The sequence below is a fragment of the Oreochromis niloticus genome, linkage group LG1 (genome assembly GCF_001858045.2).
Source record: "Oreochromis niloticus isolate F11D_XX linkage group LG1, O_niloticus_UMD_NMBU, whole genome shotgun sequence".
NCBI lineage: Eukaryota > Metazoa > Chordata > Actinopteri > Cichliformes > Cichlidae > Oreochromis > Oreochromis niloticus.
Window position 1 is genome coordinate 39726298 of NC_031965.2, and position 23575 is coordinate 39749872.

Here is a 23575-nt window from a genome sequence, read left to right on the forward strand (position 1 = left end):
CTGTGTAGTAAATTACAATAAAAAAGCATCTTCAGAATCAGAATACTTTAATAATCCCAGAGGAAATAATGTGATTACAGTCGCTCCAAGTCAATAAGAACAAATTAAATCATACAAAATATTCAAAGGTTTAAAAATATAAGAAAGAGCTCTAATATTTACAAACAGCTCAATTATAAACATCCAGAATAAATAATAATAATAGTAATAAACGATCACACATGTGATTTAAATCAACAAAGCCAAAATAATTTACACTCAGCTTTTTCTGACGTGTTTGAAAAGATCCAGATGAATCCAGAGATGATCACAAACACGTGAGTGAAAATCCAGCAGGACCGTCGGCGTGGAGCGCTTCCTCCTGCTTCCCTAAAATCAGACAGCTTAACGTTAAATTTTACATCACAATCGTCATCGTCCAAACACCAAAGTCAGCAATATTTCCTCGTAAAAATACAAATCATGAACGGGGTCAAAGGTCAAGGCACTGTACAGCAAATAAATGCATTTTTATAAAAAAGTTATTTAAAACATATGAAGCAATAAAAAGAGACAAAAAGTGAATCAGAAAGCGCTCTGACATCACAGGCCACGCTCGTCACGGCCTCATCAGTGTGACGACGTTCCTCGGACCCTCGCAGGCTAAGCCGCTTCACTAAACCTGCACAGGACGGTCGGTGTGGTGTTCCCGAGTCCTTCTGTGGATCGGTCAGAGGCCCTCATCCTCACGCCTTCCTTTATGACGGATCACAGCGGCTTCCTGCGGGGGCTCAGGCCTTTGTTACCCTCCTCTATCTCCTTCTTTTCTCTTGCATCAGTCTTCACCTCGTCTGCTTTCTCTCGACCTTTGACCCCGGCATAGACACTCTCTCTCTATTCTCAGGTCCTTTATCCGAACAGAAGACGTCTCCTGCTGCTCCGCTTTAACTCCTGCCACGTCGCTCTGAATTACCCATCGTTTAAAGTTCAGCCTCAGTTTACTCTCCTGGATGGACGGCGGCCTTACCTCCTTCTTCTGAACGTATCGTTCTTTTTAAAGCCATCATGAAAATTAACGATCCCGATCCCGATATGCAGCAGGACGTTTGGCCCAGTTTCCAAGACGTGTCGCTTTTTGGTCATTCTGTAAAAATGGTGTCGTGTGTGTGTGTGTCTCCTGGGAGTTGGAGGGTATTTATAGTTGGTGGAATTGGCAGTGATTAAGGAAAGCAGTAAAGGTGGTTAATTCAACGTTTCCGATCACTTTTGTAATCTGGAGTCCGTCTCCTGGTGAGACCTGTGCAGAGGAAGTGGCAGGTACGCGAGCTGTAAGCCTCTTATGATTTGTCTCCATGCAGCGCAGACACAACACTGTGTCAGGCAGAGGTTTAGGCATGGTGCGGGCCTTCTTTAATTACCGGGGGGATTGCTAAGCAGATACGACCGCAGTCGGTGCTGGGTCAGTGGCGGCCTATGGGATTTTCTGCACGCGGCGGCTTTAGCCAGGAAAAAACATATTGAAGAGGAGATGAGGAGCTTCAGCAGAGTGGAAGACAAAAGGATGGAGTTTAGAGAGCAGCGCTGACTGATGGCCAGTAATTCATGCAGGGTCACAAGTGTAGAGCAGTGCACAGCGTTTCTCCTGGTACTGGGAATATTCTGGGTAAGTTTTCCTAATGGGGGAGGGGCTAAAATAAGTGCCAGACAAAGTAGGATTATCTTGAGATGGACTGAACTTTGACTTCCTGTTGTTTGGACATTATGTGGCGGTACTTCCTTGCACCTCGCTGCTCGCGCCCCCGGCTGCTCTCTCTGGAGCGCAGTGGTCTGTCACTCTGCCGAGAACACATTAGATTCGTCACCGAACAAATAAAGACGTGTCGAGTGCAATCAAAACACTCCGAACCGCCGCGAGTTTCGGTGGGAGGAAGACATTTTTGCCTCGTTGTCACCAGCTGGAGTTTGGACGTACCACCGCAGGAGTTTCGGTGACAGCCTCGTGAAGGCTGCTTTGTTTTCCTAAGTCGTCTCCATTCCCTTTAATGAGCCATTATGGTCGTGTTTTGTCTCAGTCGTGTTCGTTGGCTGGCTGAGTTTCTGAGACAGCACGACAGAGGGGAAATGGGTAGGGGGCGGTGAGGAGGGGGTCTTCAAACCTCCCTGCAGTGTTTCAGGAAGGAGAACCCGCTAAAGAGGCGAGAGAACCCGGCCTCCCGCTCAGCGACGGCGTGACCCCCTCGATTAAACGTGTGGATGCCGAGCTTTAAGTCAGTGGCAAGAGAGCGGAAAACGTCTCGCTCCAGAATCAAAGCCTCAGCCGGGCTCTTCCTCCTCCGCTGTTATCTCATCAGCTTGCCTGGAGACGCCACGAGCTTCCTCCTCAAAGCACACGGAAGCTGTAATGGAGCACGATGGAAAGTGATGGGATGTTGAAGGGTGGGGAGATTTGGGGGGAGTGGGGTGGCTAAGCAGGCACTGTGACAACCCACCTGTCAGCAGGTACTCAGTCTAATTGGTAAACGAGGGCCGCGGGATAGGTGCGGGGCCCCTTCCCTTCTCTCTGTCTGCTACTCTCTTCTGCTGCTTCTGATGAGCATTTGAAGTCGCCAGGCGGTTGTTGGAGCGATCTCTTTTCTGGTTTGAAAGGAGAAGAAAGGCCGAGCGAAGGAGGCGTGCAAACGGGGATCGGTAACCTGCTCGCAGCACCAGAGGTGGGTAGCCAAGCAGCGGACAGCTATGGATGGATTTCTCTTTCGCCTCTCTCAATGCCAATCCCCGCCATCAGGCTCTGTTTGCCCTCTAATGAAACATATTCATCTTCATCGGGTTCTCTCGTGGCTCTCAAACTCACTTTACAGCATAGTCAATTAAACCCTCAGGGTCCACTCTGTGCGTAAAAGGATATATAATGCTTTGACATTTCAGCGAGTCCACATTAGGCACACCCAGAGAGCCCTGCGCTTTGGGCTGGATGGGAAGGAGTCATAGCCGAGCCTGGAGGTAAAGCCAGTCAGAGGGATTGGGTCTCGTATAAGCTAGTTAGCTCTTTGGATTCAGTTACTTATGCTGATGTAATAGGGCAGTTGTAAGCTGATACTCGAGTCTCTCTGTGACCCCTACACTGGCTCTTGTTCTCATATTAGGCTACCTAATATATACTAAGTTGTATATAGTGTAACGATAGACTAACTAATAAATAACTCAAATGGATGTAACTCGATAGAGGAGTGTATTAGCGATGTGGATCACCATTTAGACCGCGTACATTCTCAGGATGTCCTCCTGGCTTAGGTCGGCGAGTCCCCGTTAGACGTCCGTGCGCTGGGAGGAAGTAGCGGGGTCGGCGGTGTAATGATGCAGAGCGAGGCTGCTCGCAGGCCTCCTGCTGCAGGGCTCAGTGCGCTCCCGGGCACGCTCTTCGTCCTGCATCCTTCATCCTCCTCGCCCTGTCATAGCCCCAAACACAGGCTCACGCGTGTGTGTGTGTGTGTGTGTGTGTGTGTGTGTGTGTGTGTGTGAGAGAGAGAAACTGCACACTTGACTTGGTTTTCTCGGAGGCAGCTCTGTACCCAGTGAGGTCAGTGAACGCAGCGGTTTTGATTGCACTCTTTTATTGTCGACTCATTTAGCGTTTTAAGAGGCGACGCCTCCGATTTTCTTTCTTTTCGGTGGCTGCTGACACCAAGCCTGTAAATGAATGACATGGAGGTAATCTCAAACCGCAGATTAAACAACAAAGAAGAGTGTGGCTTATCTGAAGCGACCTGTTTTTGCACAAACCTCCTTAAAGTTGATCCATAACTAACTGAGCGACTCGACTGTGTTTTATCCCACCTATACCGTTTCCTGTCTCTATATCCGAAACGTTTCCGTGTCATTAACTGTGGTTTTCAATCATTCGAACACAAATAAAGGAGTTAACCCGGTTCACTGTTGATTTGGGCATTAGTGCTAAATCTGTTAGCCACGGTTCACGGCGAAGCATCGCGGCTTGCTGAGATGAAAAATCACAGTCCAGACCTGCGATCCCACAAAAACACGTGTTTTAAACAACTTTCCATTATACGCCGGTCGGCCTCTGCTCGAGAAGTGTTGAGGGGTCGGTTAGTTTTGGCGCCATATGAATAAAACTGAATTGAATGGTTGATTCAAACTTTGTTCCACCTGTTTGACGGTGCTTCACATGCAGCAGAGAAGCAAAGAGGAGCCGGCGTTACCTGAGTCGCCCTGAATGGCGTTTTTTTCAGTGCGCGTCATTCTGAGCAGACTGAAATATAACAGAAACTCTCGGTTCAGAAAAGAGCTTCAGATGCGCCCGCGTGGTCTCTGGATGTTCCTTCTCAACGCCGAGGTTCTTCTCGTGTTGCGTTCCTGCCGTTTAATTCGCAGTTGGCATCCCAGATTTCCTTTTGAAAGACCGATAATGTGGTGGTACTTTGTCAGGGATACTAATGGAGGCTGTTTTATGTGGATCGTCGCCGGTTGATTAGGTTCCTGTCAATAGATTTCTGCGCGTGTGGCGGCGGAGGCGATAGGTGAAGCGCGTTTGGTATGCCCGGCCAGCGGCGCGTAGAACAACAGAGCCGGCCTTCTATTGTGTCGTGCAGCTCTGTAGGGGTTAAAGCTGGCTCTGCAAACACACGCGTGCATTTCACATCATTGTTGTTGTTTAGCAGCGATGAGCTACAACTCAAGAAAACGTCTGCGTGCTCTGATTTATTCATCCGGACGGCGGATTTACGCGGAGATGCTGAAAAGTGAGATCTTTTCTGCACGGAACAACGGGCGAATTTATTATTCATAAAAGCTAATGCATTGTTTCTGTTGCTTTATATGTCTTTTTTGTGCCGTCACCCTGCCACCCCCACCCCGTCGAGAGGGAGAGCTGAATTCTCTCAGGCAAAGGTTGGCAGTTAAATGTCTGTGTTGAAATGAGAAGTTTGAAAGACTATCTGTGCACATGTGTGTGTGTGTGTGCGTAAACTGATTTAAATCGCTCTTTGAGCCCTACAGAATGGCGCTTTAAATGTTAAATGGGGGTTGAAGCCTGCCTGAACTAATTTGTAGGGCTTTGCACCATGTTGACATTTAAATGTGATAAGAATAGCAAACTGTACCGCCGACCTATTTTGAAGATGCTTTCGGAATACATTCACATCAGCTGTGGCCTATAATTAATAAAAAAAGACAGGCCTCCCTTGCTCCAGATTTGATTATAATACAACCTTATAAACACACCAGGGATAGATGAGAGGAGACGAAGACGAAGAACTAGGGGAGGGAATGAAAGCGAAGAATAACAGGAATAAAAACAAGAGAAATGATGGAGGCAGGAATTAAGAGGGAGGTGGATTGCGAACACCTGGTCTTTGAGGCAGATTGCGTTGGCTGGCTGCTGTGCTATCACATTACTCTGATCCTGCCTCTCTTGTTTGTCAGAGAATTGAGAGAAAGAGAGGGAGAGAGGGAGAGTGGGTGGGGGCGGTGGGGTCTGCAAAATCAGCATGCAAATAACACCACATTGTTAACTTAATCAGATGCAGGGGGAGAAAATATGGAGAGGGATGGAAGGAGCGTGGAGGGCAGAGGGAGGAGGAGGGGGGCACTACTGAGAGGTGAGGCAGAAAGAATGGGGGGTGGAGGGGTGGAGGGGAGGGCGGGGTGGCAGAGGGCAGATTAGAACTACCCACAGCTCCGCCTCCCGCCACCGCTGCCCACAATCCAACGCCCGGGGCTGCTCCCCACTCTCTGTGTGTTTGTCCTGCTAAGCAGCTAGCCACTGGCTGCTATGCTAGCTTCTGTCAGACAGTTTGATCCATCATCACTTGTGAAATCGCTCAAACACCTGTTGACCTTCTGACATCAGCAGGTCACAGGTCCCCTGGTCCAGCCCTAACTATATGCTTTAGCAAAAAGGAAAGTTTGAATCTTGAAAGTAGAGATAGTGTCTGTCTCCTGAATCTCCTGAAGCTGGTTCCACAGAAGAGGGGCCTGAAAACTGAAGGCTCTGCCTCCCATTCTACTTTTAAATACTCTAGGAACAACACATCGTTCCTGCATGTTGCTTTCCTTCATATGGACAGCAGGTTTCCGTGGACGTTGTTTCCTGTTGAATCTGAATCGTTCACAGTCCAGGCAGAGCTTCAGATTCACTCACGTTTGGTGGGAATGTTGTTAGATCCACAGAAGAGCAATCGCCTCGGTGGAAGTGTTTTTAACTGGACATCAGCAGCGAGAAGGCTCTGTGTGTGTGTGTGTGTGTGTGTGTGTGTGTGTGCGTGTGCGTGTGTGTGCGTGTGTGTGTGCGTGTGTGTGTGTGCGTGTGTGTGTGTGTGTGCTGCAGTAAGTTTTAATAAAGGAAATGAATTCATACTGTTCATACTTTGTACTTCAGAGAGGTCATTTTTCATTATAAACATCCAGTGTCTTAATGAACTTAGCCCCCAACAGACTCTGTGTGTGTGTGTGTGTGTGTGTGTGTGTGTGTTTTTAATGAGTGTGTGTAGCGTAGCCTTTGTTGTGGAAGATAAGTCGGTGACAGAGCTGAAGGTCAAGCAGGGCAGAGAAGAATGAGGAAAATGCAGCGTTGGCCGGGCAGACAGGCAGACTGACAGACTGACGGCTCCGAGATGAAGCTCAGCTGTGGACAGATGCAAGGAATCATGGGAAACAGATACCTTCAAAGTCACACAACGCTGGTACTATACGAAGGAGCGTTTTTACTCGGTGCTGACGGACGTTATTCAGCCTTTAGTTCAAACGTCTGCCTGAACTGTGATGTGTCCACAGCTCGGTCACGGCCACAGTGAACTCACCTGTGTGCTCGTATACATGTTGTCTTTGGTTGCGCCGTAAGCAGCTCTAGCGTCTGAAGTCGAACCATGTATAGTTCCTGCCTCCCTGAACTGAAGGGATACGGCTGCGAGGCCGTAGAGACTGGGCTCGCTGTGTTCCTGTAAACCAGAGGTTCCCAAAATGTGGGGCCCGCCCCCTAGGGGGGCGCAGAGCCATTGCGGGGGGGGGGGGCGCGGTATGAAGGTTTTTGACGGGGCTCCCACACAAATGCAAAGCAGGAGATGAAGCATCGCCAAATATGTTTCCAAACCAACTTCCTTCCAAGCCAAAGACTAGAAAATATGGTGAAGCATATCTTCCCTTTGGCTTCACCTGCACAAGTGCCAAGGTAGGTCTCCCCTGCAAAATTAGTTTCCCTGCGTCGGGAGCAGCGCTGGGCTCTCCAAATCACGGACAAACAGGATCCCACATTCTTGATTTTTAGTTCACAAACACTTCTTGTAATAACTAACTACTCCTGACATTTTGGACATATTAGCTCTTTATGCAGTAAAGTTACAGCGGGATACAAATAATATCAGGCTGATCCTGCCGTAATTTGTTCCCCCGGTTCAAATCACGGACAAACAGTATCCCACAGCTGTTTATGTGTTTAAACCCATTTTGCACAGAGAGACATTTTTTGAAAAATGTATTGACAGCAATGTTGAACATTATTACACAGGAAAAAAACAACTACACGTAAAATAATCACACCGTGACGCCTCTGCCTTTCTAAATGGAGGGACAGTAACTGCGTGTGTGTATGTAAGTGTGTAAAACCTGAAGATAGTCAGATTAACAGTATTTTGTCTCTATCTGCCATTCTGCAATTCATCTCATGTAAACAATAACGTGGCGCACAGCGTGACGTGAAAAGAGGCACATACCTTTGACGTTGCGTGACGAACTCTGTAATCCTCGTCCACACGTAAACGCAAAAAAGGAGTTTTAAATAATCTCCGTTTTCGGTGAATCGCAACGCCGTTTACGTGTTGACGAAAGACCCAAACGCATAGAAACAGCTGCGTTTTCAAAAATACCCGTGTAGGTGTGGACGCAGCGTAAAAGAGTTAGTAGTTTATTTTATTACTACCTGTAATTTATTGCCGTTTACTTGTATTTGCTTAATTGTTTACTAAATGTTGGAGGTGTGAAATAAACCGCAATGGAGTTTGTAAACAAAATATGGGTGTGTGTGTTTGGAGGATGTGTTTGTGCGGGGGGGTTAGGTGGTGGGGGGCGCGAACATTTTTCTTGTAAAAAAGGGGGCCTGGCGTGAAAACGTTCTGTGACTCGTTCACGTTGGAGCAGGACGGCGCAGAGACGTCACATGACAAACATACTCCAGCTTCTCAGTGAAGTTAAATGCCGCTGTGCGGTCACGGATGCTGCCATCGAAAACCTGGATGTGTTTAATTATCACCTTTACATCTGACCTTCTATTAATAATCCATCAATCGATAAGTCATACTTCTTTTACCTCAAAATCTCTGAAAATCAACACTTTGATGTTCTCACACACACACACACACACCTGGGTGCTCACAGTAAATGTGTGTGTGTTTTGTAGTCCGGTTCACAGAGAGGCCTGCAGGAGAAGAAGAAAAGAGCCTGGCTCCTCTGAGGTTTCACCAACTTCCTGCTTTAATCACAGCATCCTCTCACTGAGTCACTGGCATCGATGCAAACGCTGCCTCACTGGCATCTCTCTTCCTCTTTGACTCTTTTTCTCTTTATCAGCCTTTCGCCGCTTTTATTTCCTTCTGTAAACCTTTTCATCCCCTCCCGCTCCCCCCAAACCCCATCTCTAATCTTAAGAGCAGTCAGCACTTTGTTTTTCTGATAACGTCTGATAGATAAACACGCTCTCTTATGTCCCCGGGGCCCTCCGCCCTCTCTCCCGAGAGCACACCCCTCTAAAGCACTTCCTCTGCTACAATTAGTCCGTAATAAATACACCCTGGCCTTAAAGCACACATGCACGCTGGCTCTCTGTCTCTGCTTTTATATAAAGTGCCACATTAGCTCTGCGCGCACATCTGAGCTAAAGGGAGAGAGAGCCGACGCCGAGCGCAGCGTTTTTTCTTCTCCGCCGGCCTCGGCGACAGCGCGTGAGAACAAAAGCAGTTATAAGGCCACTAAGAGATATTCGAACATATGCAGAGAATCGCAAGCATTTCCACTCGAGTCTCAGCTTCCTGATGGCTTTGATAAGATTAGTTTGCTTTCTTAAACAGGAAACGTGCTGCTTAAAGACAACAAGACGCCGCACAGCTGCACAATAACTTTCTTCTTCTCAGAAAGCCAAAGTTTTGCTTCCTCGCAGCCAACAAAGAAGAAGAGGACAGACTTTATCAAAGTGATGGAATAAAGAGAGATTTAACACGGTCATATTAAAAAGACATGCAGCAGTTTCAATATTTAAAAATCCCATTTGCTTCGACAGAAGAGCTTTTTCATTGAAGAGCATATGGCAGCAGTACCTGTATCCATCCAGCCTCTCTCTTATCTCCCTCAAAGAAAGAGAAAAGGGGGGGGGGCACTTTCAAACAGACATTCAGACATTGAAGAATCATTCAATTATCGGCAGCATGATGTAAAATAATTACCTGACTCGCTTCCTGTAATGAGTGCTGCTAATTAGCCATAGACTTTTGTTTCACTTGGAAAAAGAAAGAGAAAGTCCCAAACTCCCAGCGCAGAGAAGCTGTGAAACAGATATGTTGCATGTTGCGGTGGGTGCGTGCACGCTATAGGATGGGCCTGCCTCCCCGAGTCTGCACACGCAGCTCTCGGTAAACAGTCGAGAGTGCAGAAAAGATCCTTCTTCTCTTAATTAGCTGTGTAACAATTAAAGTCTCCTCTTAGTAAATTGAACCTTTGTCTCCCTCGCCTCCCTCGTTGGATTTCAGCACCTGTCACAACAACCCCTCCCTTTACCACCACCTCTATTACCTCCACAGCCACCCCCCCCCCCCCTCCGCTGGAGTCATTATGCAAAACTCCACCAGAAAGCGCCCAGCGTGAGTGGAAGAAAACAGCAATTATTTCTGATATTCTGTTATTTAGGCCGTATTGACATTCAGCGACTTTCTCTTCCTCTGCGTTTGCCTCGCCCTCGCCGCCGTCACCTGAAAATCACACAGAGCCTCAACGCCACCGACGATTAGTCTCAATCCCGAATCAGGCAGGTCATCGCCACCGCGCCCCGCGGTGTGACACACACATTCTCCTCGAGTGTGTGTGTGTGTGTGTGTGTGTGTGTGTGTGTGTGTGTGTGCAGCATTGAAATGCAGCACAGAGAGCAGCCAGTGATGTAAGCTGTGACAGATACACTGTGGTCATTGTCTCTCTGTCCTCTTTCTAACCATGCGTGAGCGCGCTACACTGCCATGTTTGTTGTCCGACACACACACACACACACACTGAACTGTGCCCTGGTTTTTCTGACTGATTTGACAGGAAGAAGAGCTTAGTCACCAACACAGAGCAGACCACAGCACGCAGGTACATCACTGAACATTTTGAACCTCACCCACGCAGCTCTTGGGTTTACACCTGTGCTCACATATGGAAGCCAACCATGGACGATAAACAGGAAAACTGTAGATACCAGAGATGTGCTTCATCAAAAAATGGTTACGCAAGAATATCAGAGAACACGAGGAAGAGGAGGATCGGGATATGATGTTACATCGTATGATGGAATAATCGCAGTGGGAGCTGCGTGAGAGACGCGACGATCACGTCCAGAGTCTGAACCTGAAAAACAGCTTTCAAACTTGGCTGAATGTTCCCTCTGCTCCCTGCATGTTTACACGACGTGTTCAGTAACTGCTCTGGTCACCCATAGGTTCGTTTCTTCCACCTGACCATTGCTGCTCACACGCTGACCTCGTGGTTAGGAACCCCGGTCATGTTTAGTACGAAGGAGACTGGATCCACCTTTAAAACATGACATCCTGACTGAACCTGTGATATTCAGCAGGATAAGACGACACTGAGCACAGAGCCGTCTGATGCATGAGAACAGTTTTCACATCATTTACTACATTTTCCTGTTTTGTGTCTCTGCTCGCCGACCGTACCCTCCCGCTGCTTAGCGAGTGTTTGACACTGTTAATCCCGTGCTCATCGCTCGCCTTTGTCGGCTGCTGCAGGGGTCCGACCGTGCCGCTGTGACCTCTATTGTAGCGCGCTCGGGAGGGGAGAGGTGTTCACGCACACGCACACACACACACACACACACACACACACAGACATCTGCAGGTCATCATCATCATAGTGGGAATAATACCAGGGATGGTTATCATAAAGGGAGGCTTTGAGCTCCCGGCCGTCTTGGGAAGATGATTTGGCCGGCCCGGAACAATGAACTGTGGGAATCCGCTTGTCCCGCATTGATCTTCCTCCCATGGCATCCCCCGCAAGGCTGTCAGAGCGCCGGACGGATAAAAAGAGCCACAACATTTTTCTTTCTGTGCCTCCCGCTCCCTCCCGGTGTCTTTCTTTTCTCGCTGTCAGGAGGGCCCTCGCTGATCAGCGGGGATGAGCTGAAAGTTGAACTACCTGTTGACAGGACCTCTTAAACAGCCCTCAATGACATATTGTGCAGAGAGAGAGGGAGAGGCTCCTGTTCATTCGTGTTTGTCACAGCTCTCTTGTGCTGTCTGTGTTGAAGTGGAGCAGGATCGTGTTAATCCACTCGTGTTCTTATGATTCTTTCAAGTTCAAGGAGCTCTGTGGAAAACTGCTGTATGTTAGTGTAATGCAGAGCTGACGTTAGCTTGCTGGGAACGGCGTAAACGTCACGTTCTTTGGCTTTAAGTGAGAATTTCCTAAACGCAGACATGTCTTTGTATTAAAACTACCCGTCCTCTTGCGGGTTTCGGGTCCCGGCCCGCCGGCCTCGGGTGGAGCCGGGCTCGAATCTGGCAGGTGTTCTGCGACTGTTTCTGTGTGCAGTTGAGTGCAGAGTGTTTTCGCCTCATTACAGAAAGTAATAATGCGGCAAAGTCAAAGTGCGAGCGAGAGGAAGGAAAACAAGGCGGCTTTTTTATTGGATTAATTAGACGTCTCGCAAAGACCACCTGCAATAGAACAAAACACGAGCCGGGAACAAACTCATATGTGCAGCGCTCCGACTCGAACCGAACCGTCTTTTGCCAAGAGGTAATTGATCTTTGAAAAGATGAGGAAGCTCTGTTTGTACTTTGAAAATACACTTAGAGCTTTTTAATGAACTCGACTGTCCCCGCCGCTCGCCTAATCGCCAAATATTTAGCACGTGAGGAACATATGGCCCACGTTGTCCCTCCAACATCAGAGCGCCGTCGCCGCAGCCCCTGCGTCTCGTTAACGATTCGGTGCAGATATGATTGAATTCGGCACATTGTGAATAATGATTGATTTGTTTAACGCAATGAATTTGTTCATTAGGACTTAATGAGGTATCGCATTGTGATTAGTCGATGGGTTTCGTGTCGATAAATGCCAAAATAACAAAGTAAAGTCCGACTAATGGCTTTTCGATCCCCCCCACCCTTCTCGTCTTAAATGTCAGCCAAAAGTTTTCTGACAAAACTCGAGCCTGACAGCAAATTCACCAAGAAGGCTGTTTATTTGAATATGAATTCATAACAGGCGGCCATCCCTAATGCTGCGAGTGCCTTTCATATGCAGTAATTTATATGGTTACAATTAGAGAGGAGCACATTTAAATCCTGTATGCATTTATGATGCATGCTACCATTGATAAGAAAGAAATGAACTGAGCACATTTAAATGGTGACTGTAATATACTTCCATTGTGTCACAGATACCACTTATAATTAAGCTGAGGATTGAAGAGAAACCAAGTGAAATCAGTTTGTGTGAGCGTGCAGAGGATTCGCCGTGTTTGTGAGTGCACGTGGTGCCTCGCTGAATATTAAACCACAAACTATAAAGACAACAAGCGAACCGTCGTGAGAAAATGCTAAAGGAAGTCTTTGTGGTTTTAGAGGTATCGGAGGAGCCAATAGTTTTAATGAGGCAGCGTTGCAGCACATGCCAGGAAATGATAAGGTCGTACAGGTTAGAGAATAACGGCACACGTACTGTAAGAGCACAAAGGTACGGCTGGCGTTTGTAACGGAGTCTGCGGCGAGGGACAGCGGGGCCCCGAGTCTTTCCCCGGGATGGCCGGTAAGAACCCGAGTTCTCCTGTGACAGCGTCGAGCTGCTCGGTTTGGTGAGAGCAGCGAGCTGCAGCGCACTCACCGCGTCTTTTAGAGGGCACTCGCATATCGAATTGTTGTCTGTAGTCAGAGGCTCGTTTTTGACTGGCTGCGTGTCTACGTCTCGTACACCGCCCTCCAATTCCCCCACGCGTGTGCTCGTGCGTGCGGATGTGAGCAGAGGGGGGATGTCACATAAGAAATGTCCTTTTTAATCAGGGGAAAAAATATAAAATGACTCGGGAGCAAGGCGAGCATATTAATGTGCCTCATTTGCATACGCTCGTCAGCCAGGATACGTTTATAAAAAACACAAACTGGATTCGTCAGTTCATTTCACATTATTCCATTGTCTATCTGCCTTTGTTATATGTTAAAGATAAAGGCAGAAATCAAATTGAAGAAAAGGGCAAGCTGCTATCTCCCCAAATGAGCAACAGCTCATCAGCCTAGTTTAAATCACAGATTTCTATTCCAAAAGGCAGCCGCTTCTGTAAAAAGGGCCCATTCAAATAAGGTCTCCTCCAATATATGCACGGCTGCTGATGGAAGATGGGGTGTCACATAAATACAATTTAAAACCACAAGTCGTTTAAAGCAGCCTAACAAAGTTTGATCCTTTCCAGCAGTAATTCTCACACGACGTGGGAGCGTGTGTGATAAAACTATATGGTGACAAATTAAAGGAAAAACACCAGCTTGTGTGAAAAAGCTTCTTCCTGTCCTTTAAAAGTTTAGCTTTAAAACAGACTGTACGTAAAAGATGGACACCGATCAGTTCCTGGTCTGAGAGAGTGTGACGTTTTGGTCACCACGGTTGATTAAATCTTTTTGTTTCCAGATTTAGACGAGAGGGTGGAGCGGTCAGCTTTCGCACAGCGTGTATGGGACCATTAGGCCACGCCCATAATTATGCACTCTTAAATCTGCGTGATTTATGCCGACATCCTCCCCCTGTGCAGGTGTCATGAAGTTTGTGTATCAGGCTGTAAACATGTTTATTTGTGCTGTTTCAACACGGGGGTCTGTGGGGACTGACTCACTGCTGCCCCTGCTGGATATTGGACGAACTGCAGGTCTTGGCTCATATTTCAGTCCTGTGGTTGATGAAAAGAAAATTAGATTTTTATTTCCAATTTGCTAAAAACAACTGTTTTTAATGGATGAACTAAAATGAAGGTTAAAAAATGAAGGTTAAAAAATATCTTAATTATTCGACAACCTCTGAACAAAGTAATTTTGTTAAATTTACTTTTAATTTAAAATTAAATTTATTGTAACTGTGATGGTATATCATAATTCACATCATTTAGCGCCTTATGTTCCAGTTATCAACATGACGTGTGACCTTTAAATTCAACAGTATTGTGTTTAAGGGTGTACTTGAATGAACAAATACAGGAAAATATAGAGATTACATTTCTGTAGAATGATTTTAAGTGGAACAACAGCAAGACAAAGATTGCTTTGAAATGACAGCAGTGACAGGAAGTAGGTACATTTTCACAAAAAATCAGGTTTGTGGTGCAGATCGGGCAGATCGTCACGGCAGGAAGGTGAGCGCTCAAAACGGACCCGGCACCGTCTCACAGCCTCTCAGCTGGAGGGGTCACACGTTCAAGGTTTTCCTTTCATTTGTGGCCAGTTTGTAAATATTTCATTCGAGCACAAACTTTTTATTAGCAGACTCCTAAAGTGATTTCTTTCAGCGTCACTCGGGTCAGATAAGATCTGTGACAGAAGCACATCGAAGTACTGTATGCAAGCCTGCAGAACATAGCATAGCCATTATACTCTTAATGAATTCAGGCGCATTGCTTTACGATACTTGTGGGGAGAAATAAGGAGAATTCAAAGGGCAGCCCACAAGTGTCACATTCCTTTACACACAAGTGGAAAGTGGCCACAGTGTTTAATTCATGTCAGTGAGATAAGAATCCACCATCGGCAGTGTGTTGGAGGGCTCTGTGGTACCAGAACAGGCAGCCCTTATGTCTTCTGACCTCCTACTGGGAGGGGAGGGGGGGGGTTTGAATGAACACATAAGCCGAGCACGACGTGGTGTGGTGTGTGCTTCACAAACGTAGGTGGAGAAAGAGAAGAAGGATCCCAGTGTGGATGCCCTTTGCTCCTGTGAAGTGTACGCTGAGCTTCCTAACATGTCACCTAATGCCACTCCTTCACGCCGCCTCTCCTCAAAAGCGCTTTTTGGTGATTATAATCCTACATTAAAGTCCAGTGGCTGCCGCTGTTACCAGGCAGCATGCTAATCAGCTTAATGAGATATTATACAATATTTTGTTGACCTAAGCAGAACCACACTTATTGTTTTGCAGGTTTGACCCCTGCGAGCAGCCATAGATGTTTATACGTCTCCATCTGGAGAGCAGATGGATGTGCATTAAAAGCACTGTTGTTTATTTATTTTTTACTTATGCATTCGCCGATGTTACACATACGGAATGAAAACACGTTTAATGGCGTTACAACACGGTGTGAAAACTGTGACATATTTCACCCAAAAGCCAGCAGAACAAAGAGCGGGCTGTGCACAGAGCAGTGTCGGTGTATCCACGGCATCTTCGTGTTGTTTCCACCATCCTGGAAACTGTGAAGAGCGCAGGCAGCCAGAGAAAGAAAGAGCGAGAGCAAAGCGATTCACATCAAATGTAATATGGCTCTTTAATGGAATATTGTGCCAAGACAAGTGTCGTGGCACCGAGATAAGAATGTTGTGTTTACTGGAGTAACCCCTTGGTTTTAAGTGCTATTGTTAATATCATAATTGTAGTATTGCCGTGGCTTCCCAGCAATGCAGTTGCTCCATTTCATTAAGGCGTGTAATTGGAGGAATTCTGATAGGATGGGCACAAGTAGCTTAATTATACACTGCTCACTGTGTTTACAGAGTAATTATTCCATCCAAAACGGCTTTACATTTTGAAAAAGTTCTGAGTCGCAGCATCCCCGCAGGCCTTCGGCGCTGACAGTTCACACTGGTGTTTTTATTTCACCAGGGCACCTATTGTGCTCCTCTCCAGCCCCACACTCTCATCCTTGGAGTGGCTTTACTTGAGTTTCAGTTCAAAACAAAAATCCTTTTTATCTGATCCTGTGTCTCTATGACATCACAGAGATCCAAGAGCAGAAAAACTGAGTGTTTGGAGCATTACTTGTGGATAACGTGTACGTACACTGACCTGACTACTAAAAACGGCCAACAGCAGAATTATGACAGGAACACAACTGGCATCCACATTTCCAGACACGTGGTTGGATGAACGCCCAAACACTATCATTGAATGTCTGTAAAATATTAAAATATGTCAAAAATGTTTCTAATACGATTTTTATTTTTCTGTTTCTTCAGGATGGAGGACTCTAGTTTATGTCTTGGTGTATCGTCAGCGGTGCCTGACGCCGAAGCCCACCTGAGCAATGCTGTTCTAAACGGCCGTTACCCAATCAGTCAAAAGCTTCACCAGCTCACCGCCCAGTTAGGACACGCCTTTCCTGACCTGCACCGCCCGCAGCAGATTCCTGAAGAGAAGGCGGCTACGCCGTTGGATGAAAAGACACACCACGCAGCCCTGGCGAGTCAACCAATCAGCAGCCAGATGGCTCTACTAGCCAATCAGCTCAATCGAGACATAGACGCAGGGGCGCTGAGTGGGTTAAACGGGCGCGTCGACCTGCAGCAGTTTCTCAATGGGCAGAACTTGGGCATCATGTCCCAGATGAATGATATCGAAGACGATGCTCGCAAGAACAGGAAGTACCCGTGCCCACTGTGTGGCAAGCGCTTCCGTTTCAACAGCATCCTGTCTCTGCACATGCGCACACACACGGGAGAGAAGCCATTCAAGTGCCCCTACTGTGACCACAGAGCGGCTCAAAAGGGCAACCTGAAGATCCATCTCCGCACCCATAAACTGGGGAACCTGGGAAAAGGCCGTGGCCGAGTTCGAGAAGAGAACCGGCTGCTGCACGAGCTCGAGGAGAGGGCCATCCTGAGAGACAAGCAGATGAGAGGGAGTGGCAGTCTCCTCCAGACCGCTCAGACGCCACATCTGGGCCCCAACAGCAGCTCAAACACCCATCAGCAGCAGTTAGGGTCAGCTTGCACCCCCACCCATTCCTCCGGGCTCGCCACTCCAGACACAGTTTCTCAGCCGTCTTCCTCACCCAAGCCGGCCGGCGCTCAGGACGACCAGTCTTTGAACCCTACTGTGGGCTTCCGCTGTACCTTCTGCAAAGGGAAGTTCAAGAAGCGCGAGGAGCTGGACCGTCACATCCGCATTCTCCACAAGCCCTACAAATGCACTCTGTGCGAGTTCGCCGCCTCCCATGAAGAAGAGCTGATAAGCCATGTAGAGAAGGCCCACATCACAGCCGAGACCACGCAGGGCCAGGGTTCTGGTGGCGCTGGGGGCATGCAGATGGCCACCGAGTTTCGCTGCGAGGTCTGCGGCCAGGTGTTCAGCCAAGCCTGGTTCCTCAAGGGCCACATGAGAAAGCACAAGGAGTCCTTTGAACACTGCTGCCAAATCTGTGGCCGTCGCTTCAAGGAACCCTGGTTCCTCAAGAACCACATGAAGGTGCATCTGAACAAGCTGGCCATCAAGAGCAAGCCACCCCAGCCCAGTGAGCAGGACATGGCCGCCGTCAACAGCATGAGCAATCTGGCTCAGGAAGCCCATGCCAACCTTTATTCCCGCTACATTTCCTGTCTTCAGGGAGGCTTTCTTTCACCAGACAAGCAGGGCCTGAGTGAGCAGCACCAGATGTTGGCCAAAGCGGGGATAGCCATGAAGGAAAAGGAGATGTTAGGAAAGCTGCTTGGACCCATGGCAGGTGCAATAGGCCATGGGCTAGGTGAAAACGAGAAGCGCTCACTCCTTGGCTGTCTCAACCTCGTTCCACCGCTCAAGTCGAGCTGCATGGAGCGCCTCCAGGCGGCTGCAAAGGTGGCAGAGATGGACTCGATCAATAGCTACCAAGCCTGGCAGATAATGGCGCGTGGAATGGCTATGGACAGGGCTTTCATGCCCAAGGAGCAGCAGCAGCAGCAGCACCAGCACCATATAACCCCGGGGCAGGAAGATGAGATGGCTGGTGCGGGCTCCTTGGCTTCCTTCTCAAAGGAGAAACAAGACTACTCCTTGATTGCTTCCGGTGATAGCTCCAAGCAGAAGCAGCTCTCCGAGGCCCTGCAGGGATCCAAGGCTTCCAGTGGAGCAGTGATGTCCATGAAGGAGGATGGAAGAGGCTTTGACGGTCACCGTGACCTCATGTCCCACCACGGTAGTGCTGAGGCTCCTGGAGCCCTGGCTGGCTTGGGAAGCCCAAACATTGACTACAGTCTCTCCGGCCTGTCCGGCCTGAAGGAGAAGCCTTCAGAGTGCCCAGACTGCGGACGTGTCTTCAGAACCTACCATCAAATGGTCGTCCACTCGCGAATCCACGGTAAAGACAGGAGAGGCATTGACGAGGCACTTCAGCAAGGACTGGATGAACGCCGTGGATCGGCCAGCGACCCCGAGTCCCAGTCCATCAGCCGCTCCACCACTCCCGGTTCATCCAATGTAACAGAGGAGAGCGGCGTTGGCGGAGGGCATTCCCAGACAGGAAGCATCCAGGACGACAGCCCCCATCCCTCCTCACCATCTTCAGGTAGGAGAACTACTCACAGAATCAACTAGAAGGCAGCGGAGCGAGCGTCCTCCATGTCTACCAGAGAAAGTGATGTAGCTCTTTTCCTGTGCTCCGCCTTTCCACCAAATGAAATTTGATTTCAGTTCTAGTCAAATCTTTCAAACACAAACAGCAGTGATCATCAGCTTTTATTAAAGGAAGAAGACCTCTGTTTTTGATGCATCCAAGCTTTGACGCACACGAGTGATGTTTGCTTTGGTTTTTTTCAGGCGGCTGAAATATAAAAAAACATTGAGTAGAGATGCAGAACCACATACAACATGTAAAAGCCCTCTGCTCAAACCCATCGACCTGTTCGTGCTTCCAGTCTCAAACTTAAACAGATACAGAGGGTGTAGCTCCCTCTGAGACCACATGGGATGCTCTGTTTGCTTACCTAATCTTAACCTTTAAGCTAACGTTAACTTAATCTGTGATGCTTTACATGATGGGTATGTGTTTTTATATGTAAAAACGTGGGAAGACAGCAGATGAATAGCAAAGTGTGTTCTCATCGGCGACTGAGAAACTAAGTCGAGTTTGTGAAATAAGCACCTGAGCAGGAGGCGCCCCCCTCAGGGTGTTAGAGAGAAGGCAAAGCAGGATGCTACGTCCATCTTTGTGTACAGTCTGTGTTAATGCTGGACCGCACACGCAGCACACTGTTTGACTTTCATTGAACTGGCGGTGCACGTGGCACATAGAGTCAGCTTTGCTCTGTTGTTTCTGCCATTAAGACTCCAGAGAACGCCATCGTGCCCATTCGCGGGTTAGCAGTCTGTTTCCCGGGAGTGCAGGGACGAGATCGTCTTAAGCACAGCGATTAATAAATGTCTTTAATAAACACGGCGGAGACGAGCAAACCCCTCCCCTTCCCCCACCCAGCCAACGCAGGCCGGCCGGGGCTAGATAAGTGTATGTTTAGTGGGATTAAGGGAGGCTCATTGCTAATGATTACACAAGTTTTTAAAGGTAACTTTTGGTTGCTCCTCAGGGCGCTACGCTGGCGTTAAGAAGCGTGTGCAGTAATTAGGTCACGAATACGCGATAATCAGTCGGTTTAAGCTAAACAAGACACTAATTAAAGATATACATATAAAGCAGGTCAAAAACATTAGCGAGCTTCATTTGCAGAAGCAAGGATGTGCTTTTAAGTCTTTTGAGAGGAAATATAAATATATATAAATATAAATCAGAGTGGCTTAGCTTAAGGCTGTAAGCAACTTAATTCCACCAGTGGAGACGAAATTGTTTATTTATTCACAGAGGCATGAAGTCCTTATCGTGCCCGTGTAGTGTGATGGGTTTGAACATGGGACAGGCTATGTTTATTTTAATCTAAGAAATAATAACAGACAACCCCCCACCCCAATTAGGAATTAATGAAAATGAGAGTGAGATAAAAACCTATTTTCTTTATAGAGACTATTAAACATAACACTTCTCAACAGGGTGGGGGTGTAGCGGATGTAATTATCTTCTGAATTTTAATGCTGGAAGTTTCTCCCCCTCTCTCTCCGTCCCTGCGTCTCTTTTGACTGGAGCACTTTGAATCTGACGAGTACAGCTTGTGGCATTTCAGCAACTTCAGAGGTACTGTACGCAAAATGAATAAATGCACAAATTCAAATAATAAAACTCGCCGTATTTACCGCCAAATGGTAGCGGAGAACAAAGGGTCGCATTAGATTTAGATGAGTGGTTAAATCTGGCCCTGGGGGCGCCACCTTTGGAGGATTAAAGACAGAAACGTACGTAGAAAAACAAATTAAAATAGTGCGCGTTGCTGCATGTGCGCCGCTCAGTCGCAGCGCAGCACAGCCGGGTTTAAAGCCGTGTAGAGGAAGTACGCAGACTGTGATGTGGACGGATGGAGTTTTATGTGTAAGTGAAATTGAGAAGGAAACAGACTTGACATTGAAAGTGCTTTAACAGAGCCTCTTTTGCCACTTCCTGTTTTTTAATAAGAAGGAGCAGCAAACTTGACTCGTCGTTGTTCACAACTTACACAATATGAATCACGTTTGGAGCTCGGGGACTCTCAAATTAGAAGCTTTGATGTGTGAGAAAAATGTGTCTGAGTCTCATGTGGAGAAAGGTGTCATGCTTCTCCGCTGCATGCGTGTGTGTGTGTGTGTGGGGTTGCTTTGTTGCGTGTGTGCATATATCACTCTCGAGCAGTGAACAGGATGCCGTACTGTACCATTGTGTTAATATCTGAGGTTTGAAAAGCAGAGCTCGTGATTCTCTGTCGGCGTGTACCTGCGAGCGTGAGCATGTGTGCGTGCTCGCCTTCTACCCCGCCACCTACCCGCAGCAATTTAGAGTTAAACTTAAATTATAGTAATCAACAATAACATCTCAACTGTGAAAGAAGGTCAGCTCTGGCACTTTTGTCTTTGAGACGGCACTTGTTTAAAAGCAGCGCGTGAAGTGTGGAAGAAAAAGAGCAGAAAAACAAAAGCCTTTGTCAGAGATGTCCTTTAAAGACCTTCCTTATTAAACGCAGCTCTGCGGCACACCTTGAGCATCTTCCTTATTGAATATTTTTGAAAGAAACAAAGAGGTAATTACATATATGCCCATCACCATCCTCTTTTTACACTTTTTTGTTTGGTTATCCTTGCGCCGACTTCCCCGTATTGTTTCCTGTGATGATCAAAGCTGTGTGGGGAGGAAACGGCGTGCAGTAATCACGTTAGGAAGCCTCAGCAACAGGTAGCGCTGCCACGAGGACCCGGTGCCACGAAGGCACCGCCGCCTCCTCTTTCTCCCCTCTCTTCCACACAAATAGACCGGCGTTGCACGATGGCGTCGCTGAATGTGTAGAAAATTGGCTTTTCTGCGTGCTTGTAAGGCCTAAAGCGGCATGACTCCTTCGCAACCTTCCCGCTACCCCGAAACCCAGCTCCTGGCTCTAAAAGGACCGTGCACGCTCCCTCTGGCTCTTTCTTTCTCCTTCTCGCTCTCTGGAGAATCCCCCGCATCTTCATTTTTTTCCTTGCGCTTTAACATGGCAGGGATTAGCCGGCATATCCCTGGTCTTACCACGGCTCAAACAAGCAGGCAAAATGCTCGCTCCATACAAATTGAAATTGGATTTGCCAACTTGACGCCTTAGGTTATAAAGCGTGGATATTCATCTAATTGCGACAGTACAATGGGGGCGTAATTACACGTGCAGACAAACTGTTAGAGTGTAATTACTGTGCCATTAAAACAGGAATAAAGTCGAGCTGAACAAGATCCAGACCACTGTGGATGCTAGCTGACATTAGAGAGGAATATCTCCTTGGCATCTTCGCTGACTTCCATGGAGATCGAGCGTGCGGCCGCTCCAGGTCCTCGGGTGTTCTGACGGTGTACGTTGTCCGGTCATCTTCAGCTGCCTTTGCGACAAAACTTGAAAACTATTTCAAATTTCCTTAGTTTTCTGTAAAACGTCGTGTCAGGGCGAGCAAACTGCACCATGTGACCCCTTAAAAAACAGAACGATGCATTCGCTGTCATCACGACTGCACACGTGGGTTTGGGAAGCAGTTGCGAAGCCTGGACTGAGCATGCTCAGTGTTGCTGCCAGAGCAACACTGAGCATGCTCAGTGTTGCTGCCAGAGCTGAAGATGCGTTTGTCAGTTTGTGAAGGATTAACTGACAACGTACAAATTACTTAGATAAAACTAAAAGGATCTGAAATAAATCATTAAAAATAAAGACTAAAAAAATGACACGAGCTGCCGAGGAGGCCGGTGGTCGTCTGTTTACTGTGAAGTCATATATTTCCCTCCCGTGTCAGTGAAACTGAGAGACGTGAAATCTAAAGTCAAACGTAACGTGTTTACAGTGAAACTCGACGCGTCTGCCCTCGAATGGAAACTGAAAATCAAAGAAAGTAAAAACGCAGGAATGATACGAACTGTGAGCAGCTGGTTACCTCTGACGCTGGTAAAGTATAGTCAGGCCGCCCTGGTTTTTATTAGCTGATTTTCCTCGTTTGTGTAACGTAAACAGACATCGCGGCGACTGCGAGGAACACCGGCACAGTAAAGGTGAACTCCTCACCTCATCGGTGAAATTTGGCCAGCAGGGTGTCGGCAGGGTGGTGCTGGTGGATTCAGGGATCGGGTTCAGTAATCTGGCCCTGCATGTGGAATCATTAAAAAAAAAGGCGCTTTGAAACGAGGCCAGCCCTCGGTGAGAGATAATATATGTGTGTAAAAGTATGCGCATTAAAAAATAATGAATTACGGCTCTTTCCCCCGTTCCTTCGCCTGTGCGGATGACTTTGTCTTTGTAATTGACATCCGCTCCTCGCACTATTCTTCTTCGCTCTATAATCAGAGAAGTCGTGGTTACAAAACCTGAGCTTTCTGCCCCCCGCTCATTTGAAGAAGTCTGGCCTGTCATATCTGTATTTTTTATGTGTCACCAAACTTAAATAGACAGTCATTGTGTTACAGGCACATTCATTCCCTGAGCTGTATTTTTGTACAGTAGGTCAGGACTCTGGTGTCTGCTAAATGATAAAAGTTCTATTCAAACGCACTAATTGTCAGTGTGCTGCTCTGATTGACATGTCTCGGATAAATGCAGACTTAGTATTTTTGTACACGCTTGCACAATATAAAAGGCCAATTTATTTCTCTGTTCTTCTTTCTCATTTGATTTCTTTCTTCCTTTTCTCCTGCTCTCTGCCTCTCTGCCCTACCCCGTCTCTCAGACTCAATTTGTAAATATTACCACGGCGGGAATTAGCCCGGGCCTTTTTTAAGACAAATTTCAGTCGTATTCCAACGACGGAGGCTCCTCGGCATTCCTGGGTGGCTATCGGCGGCTAGCCTCGTCCTCA

The 23575-nt window shown here is 47.5% G+C and overlaps 1 protein-coding gene across 10 annotated transcripts in view; it reads left to right on the forward strand.

Annotated features, from left to right (window-relative positions):
* Nucleotides 1-23575, forward strand: part of znf536 (zinc finger protein 536) — a 213568-nt gene that overhangs the window by 92179 nt on the left and 97814 nt on the right. For 9 of the 10 annotated variants that reach the window (XM_005447858.4, XM_025908642.1, XM_019361736.2 and 6 more), the window contains one exon: nucleotides 16405-18707. In XM_005447858.4, the coding sequence (XP_005447915.1) occupies nucleotides 16406-18707 (2302 nt within the window). In that variant the 5' untranslated portion in view covers nucleotide 16405. Of the gene's footprint in view, nucleotides 1-12846; nucleotides 13003-16404; nucleotides 18708-23575 lie in introns of those variants that run through there. The other variant, XM_013272838.3, reaches the window with a different exon arrangement.